General features: G+C 37.8%; 1 protein-coding gene across 2 annotated transcripts in view; it reads left to right on the top strand.

Moving 5' to 3' along the window:
• LOC107725937 (CD9 antigen-like) overlaps nt 1-4,338 on the top strand; it is a 9,652-nt gene extending 5,314 nt beyond the window's left edge. For both annotated transcript variants that reach the window (XM_016535368.1, XM_016535369.1), the window contains exons 2-8: nt 250-352; nt 2,180-2,277; nt 2,763-2,837; nt 3,309-3,410; nt 3,527-3,616; nt 3,709-3,792; nt 3,926-4,338. In XM_016535368.1, coding sequence (XP_016390854.1) covers nt 250-352; nt 2,180-2,277; nt 2,763-2,837; nt 3,309-3,410; nt 3,527-3,616; nt 3,709-3,792; nt 3,926-3,991 — 618 coding nt within the window. In that variant the 3' untranslated portion in view covers nt 3,992-4,338. The remainder of the gene's footprint in view (nt 1-249; nt 353-2,179; nt 2,278-2,762; nt 2,838-3,308; nt 3,411-3,526; nt 3,617-3,708; nt 3,793-3,925) is intronic.
• The last annotated feature ends 1,359 nt before the right edge of the window (nt 4,339-5,697 follow it).

Here is a 5,697-nt window from a genome sequence, read left to right as displayed (position 1 = left end):
CCAAACAAAGTAGTTTCGCTTTCACAACGAAACACACAGCGCCTTCACGACATGGCGGCGGCGGCAACAACAATACTACAGCGAGAATAAAAGTTACGCCTTCTAGAATATCTCTTTGGATTTGAGACTTTAGTCTTTGCAACTTTACAGATCTTCTTTATGCACCAAGAGCTTGTAACTCTCCAAAGAGAAAGGAAAAATTTCAATCGCATCATATGACCCCTTTAAATCTTTTGTTTGTTTCCTCAGCTCGCAGGTACAGGGGTTTTCGCTGTCGGTCTCTGGCTGCGTTTCGATGAAAGAACTAAAGGACTCTTCACTGGAGAAGGTGCCCCGTCAGTGTTCCTCACAGGTGAGTTTGGCCTGGATTTTTAGGTTAAAAACCTAAACTCCATACCCTTATCTCCATACAAAATCGCATAGCTCCTTTTATCACCTACGTGATCAGGATGTAAGTTGATGTTTGGGAATGAGGTATAACGGTGGTCATGGAAACCAGCCACACCTATTTCCAGACACCAGACCATCTGTCATGTGAATGTTGCATTATGAACACTTTGATTCAGCATGAAGCAAATGAAAGGTGAATCAGGATTTGTTCTGGCTTCTGTACAGATGATCAAAACTGATATATAAAAAAATAAACACACCTCACCTGTAAAAGTTTGGAATGATTAAGAAATAAGTCTATTATGCTCACTATTTATTTAATCAAAAATACAGTAAAAGCAAGCAGTAATATTATGAAAAATTATTACAATTTAAAAATAAGTCACGGTGAACTGTTTTCTGTTTGAATATATATTAAAATGTAATTTATTCTTGTGATGCAAAACTGAATTATCAGCATCATTACTCCAGTCTTCAGTGTCACACAATCCTTCAGAAATCATTCTAATATGCTGATTTGCTGCTTTATATAATTTTTTGATCATATAAATACAGCCTTGTTGAGCATGTGCGACTACTACTTCTTTTAAATCATTAAAAAAATTCAAACTATTGATGGACAACACCCTGACTCGGTCATTGAACATTCACTGAACAATCCTGTTCTTAAAGCAACACAAATAGCTTGACCACTACAAAAACATGGGTAATATTCAGAGCACTCTTATCTATTCTTCTAGGCTGTGTTTGTTTTATGAAAGGCACAAAGACTGAAATCCTTGTTTCTGGCTTGTGGAAGAAGACCACAAAACAACCGGCAAAATGAACTTTAAACCGAAAACCAACCCCCTGATATAACAAGGGTGGAAACTGCCTAAATATAGTGACAGGGATGTTAGGTTTCTGTCTTCGTGTTTGTTTTTTAAGAGGCAGGTTTTTTGAGTTATAATGGCAGTGCTGTTTTGGAGTAGGCTGTCTTTGGCCCACACGATGCCAGCTCTCTGCCCCTTCCCATCATCCCTCACAGAGCTGCCTTTCTCCTCCTCACTAACAGAACCCGCATTGTTCGCTCCCTTCCCATCTCCTTTTGTTTTGCCCGCTTTATTTTCCTTTCTCAAGATCTGTCAGAAGAATTCTCGCCTCCATCGATCCAGAAACATGATAAAACTCAGTAGGCAAGTGTCCAAGTGTCTGTCAGTGGTTTTGAAAGTGCTTTGAGTGACAGCAGGGCGTCCTCCAATGCCAAACATCCTAGTGACAGACAGTCCAGAAAAGCAGTTACATTCTTCAAAATAAACATTTCAAAAGGGATTTTCGGTTCCCCAAAGAACCTTTCAATGAACTGTTCTTAAAATAACCTTTTTTTATTAGTGTGGATAAAATTTTGATAATCTGAAAACTCATTTTCCACTAAAATCCTTTGAGCAATTAAAAGGTTCTTAAAGGTTCTTCATAGAACCATAGATTCCAATAATGAAACTTTCTTTTTAAGAGTGTGGTAGGGTGGTGGTTCTGTGGATACAGCACAATCCACTTGTGTGGAATTTTGTTTTGCATATCCTGCTTTGCATAGCTTATTCTGATAAAATAGCTGAAGGAAATAAAGTTCTCATTTATACATTGCCATTTTCGTCAGGTTTAATTTATTACAACCATAGATTATTCCCATTTACAGTAAATGGCCTTGATTTCAAGTTTGTCTTTTTTTCAGATGAGAATCCAAAGGAATAGTAAGACAAATGTAATGGTACAGCGAAGTAATAAATGTTCTCTCGTTCTCTATCCATAGGGGTCTACATCCTCATTGTGGCAGGTGCCATCATGATGGTGGTCGGGTTCCTCGGCTGCTGTGGCGCAATCAGAGAATCAGCTTGCATGCTGGGACTGGTGAGTCCTCCCATATTCTTCAACAGCACAAAACAAATAGATTTTGTTTGACATTAGTATTACTGATGTAGTTACACTGTTAAAAATAAAGGTTTTTGCAGTCATTCCATAGAGGAACCGTTTTGGGTTCCTCAAAGAACCTGTCAGTGAACAGTTCATAAAAGAATCATTTATTTCTTCCTGTGAAGAACATTTATAATCTGAAGAACCTTTTTCTGCTTGAAAGATTTTAAAGGTTCTTCGTGGAACCATAGATTCCAGTAAAGAACCTTTATTTCTAAGAGTGTAGTTTTTTTGGTGGATGGTTATCATGTGGCTTTGACCCACATTCATGATTTACTCTTTTTGGTTGGCGGGATAATTTAAACAGACCAAATGAGAGCGAAAATGAGAAGTGCACTTTAGAGTGTCTTTGCCAAGAAAAGACAATCTTTAGTTATTGCTGATGTCCTGGTTCACCTCTGACTATTTCTTGCTCTCTCCAGTTCTTTATGTTCCTGCTCATCATTTTTGCTGCAGAAGTGGCCGCTGGAATCTGGGGATTGTCCAATCAGGACAAGGTGGGTGACTGAGAGTCAAGTCACATTTATTTATATAGTGCTTTATGCAAAACAGATTGCCTTAAAGCAGCTTCACAGAAATAAAAAGGAAGATAGCAGTGTTGTACAATTTCAGCAATAATAAAATGACTTCGATTTCAGCTGTAAAACAGCTGTCAGTGTTACAAAGTTCATCACTCATGAAACAAAATTTATAAAGTAGCTCTAAAGAAGGCAATAGTGTCATTGTACAGATCAGCTGAGTTCAACATTGATTCAGTTCCGTTCAATAATTGTCAAAGTTGCAAAAGTCCCTCAATAATAAAATGACTTCAAAGGTAGCTTTACTGAAGACAGTAGTGTCATTATCCAGTTCAGTTCAGTTCTCATCCATTAGCGTAAAGTTAATTCTCTTTTAAGGCCCCTTTTCTCATGATCCTCTTTCATTCTCCCACAGTGTGACCTTTTCTTTCTTTCTCTCCTCCTCCTCAGATCGTGATTGATCTCCAGCAGTTCTACACACAGACGTTCAACACCTACAAAGATACTAAACAGGAAGCACTGAAAGAAACTCTGCGAGCCATTCAGTACGGAGTAAGTGTTCATTTTTATCGTTCATTCAAACCACAACATCGAAAACATTGAATGAATGGAGGGAAAAACAGCTTAACGTTAATCCAACTGAACATATTCTGTCTGTTTTTGATTAGTTGCAGTGCTGTGGAACATCAGGAACAATTTTTGATGGAGCAGCTGAAACCTGTCCCAAAAAGGAGGGACTTGAAAACTTCGTCACAACGGTAGAAATTCAAATATAATGAATCTTTTAAGTCTCCTTTAGTTAAATGGGTTTTTCCATGTGCCGTTGTTACCTCTTGTGTTTCTACTCCAGAACTGCCCAGATGCTATTAAGGAGATCTTCACCTCTAGGCTTCACGTGATTGGAGGAGTTGGGATTGGCATTGGTGTGGTCATGGTGAGGAGATACTCATTCATATGCTTCAGTGCATTTTCACCTAAAAAGCTTTGACGCTCCAGAGCTTGTAGCCGAGTCTTTCTCCTCAGGTCACACTGCTGTCAGATATTAACCGTGTTTCTTTCATGGGCAGATCTTCGGCATGATCTTCAGCATGCTGCTGTGCTGCGCCATCCGACGAACCCGGGACATTGTATGAGCTGCGGTTCCTGCTGCAGCCTCATCTGCTCTGTATTTATCTGTGTTTGTAAAGGTGTGTGTGAGCGTGTACGTGTTTGGAAAATCACTCTGATAAACTTCTAACAAGCCCAGCTTTAGTCAAGCACTCTCAACTGTTACAGGTCATGCATATGTTGAGTGGAGCAATGAATTGCGCTAGAGGCTATTTTTAATTTCTTTGGTGTTTCAACTAATGTTCTTTTGCCTCTTTGAATGTACTTGTAAGCTTCTGGCATTCTTTTGTAGCGTTTTACGTGACTTATTTTATGTACACATATGGGAGAGTAACACCTACTGTAGTAAATTACCAATAAAGTTCATAACTAATTGACTGATAATTTTTTATTTTAAGTGAACTCTTATGTGACAAAGTATTAAGCATATGTATTCTGCACTGCCCTCTGGTGATTTTTACAGTGCACTGACATCCCAACATCATTGTTTTACTTCCAAAATTTAGTTTTAAATTCCTATATCCCTGCGTTTAAATTTAGTTTGTTAACCCCTTTTATAGAGTTTCAGAAATCCAATTTGAAGGAATTACTATTTTATTGGGTTGTAACAAGTTTTATATTATAGGATAAATAACCAAAAATAAAGAGTCAGCTGATATAAATGTAATGTTTTCAAAATCCATTTTTGGCTAAAATTAATAAAATTGGCCACTTTATAATGCACCATGACCGTTTAAAGAAGTGAGATGGTTTATATAAAACATTTTTTGTTTGCTATATTTACAGGTAGGCAAATTAAATATATACATTGTAAAACAAACAAAAAAATGTTGCTGCAGTTAATTGACAACTTAAAATTTGTTGAGATAAATATCCATCTTAACTAAACTAAATAATTTATCCTTTTAAGTCAAGCATGAACACTTATATTTAGTTTTCATTTTTTGATCTTTTGTTTTTTGCCCTTTTTTCCTTTCTTCTTGGTGGCTCCAGTCCAGCCAAATCCTCTGAACTCCAAGCAGTCCACTGCATTATGGGAGATGTAGTAGACGTTCTCCATGGCAGCTGGACTCAGAATATTCACATCTGTCTTTGTGGATTTGGCACTGACAGACCTCTTCTTGGAAGAGCGCTTTCTTTTGCTCTTTGCTGCAGGCTTGGAACTTTGAGATCTTGACTTTTTGGTACCTGAAGGCTATAAAGTGTATAGATTTTGGGAATGAATGCAAGATATCTTCACACATTTCAACCAGATGTTTCTCTTTTTGTCTTTCATGAAAATGAAAAGTGAAGATAAATAGAAGATAAAGTTCTTACCATTATTTAGTGCCTTCCGCTCACACAATAGTTAGACTCTTGAATACACTTGTTCCAGAAAAACTGTGAACTGACCCTTATCAATGCATGTAAGGTAATGCTTTCCTAGATTTTAAACTCATTTTGCAATCAGCTTCAACAGAAATTCTATCCAAAAGCTGCCGTTCCTCTCCAGTGTGTTCCTCGTTTATGAGGTCTTTGTTGTGTGCTGTTGTTTATCTAGGGTTGTCCTAGTGACGGGTCATGGGAGCTTTTACATGGGACTCATCCACCAACTGGCTTTTCAGGTCAGACCAGGATCTTTTTTGCTGTGACCCCCCACATGAACCTGCACTGTTTGAGTACATGTATCAGCAATCATACGGTAAGACTTAAGAGTGATATTCATAAACTGAGGAATAGGAACCTTCCTGAA

This window comes from Sinocyclocheilus rhinocerous, unplaced genomic scaffold (genome assembly GCF_001515625.1).
Source record: "Sinocyclocheilus rhinocerous isolate Xijiao unplaced genomic scaffold, SAMN03320098_v1.1 scaffold395, whole genome shotgun sequence".
NCBI classification, from domain to species: Eukaryota; Metazoa; Chordata; class Actinopteri; order Cypriniformes; family Cyprinidae; genus Sinocyclocheilus; species Sinocyclocheilus rhinocerous.
The sequence above is the reverse complement of the archived record's forward strand: the minus strand, read 5'-3'. Positions and strand labels throughout refer to the sequence as shown.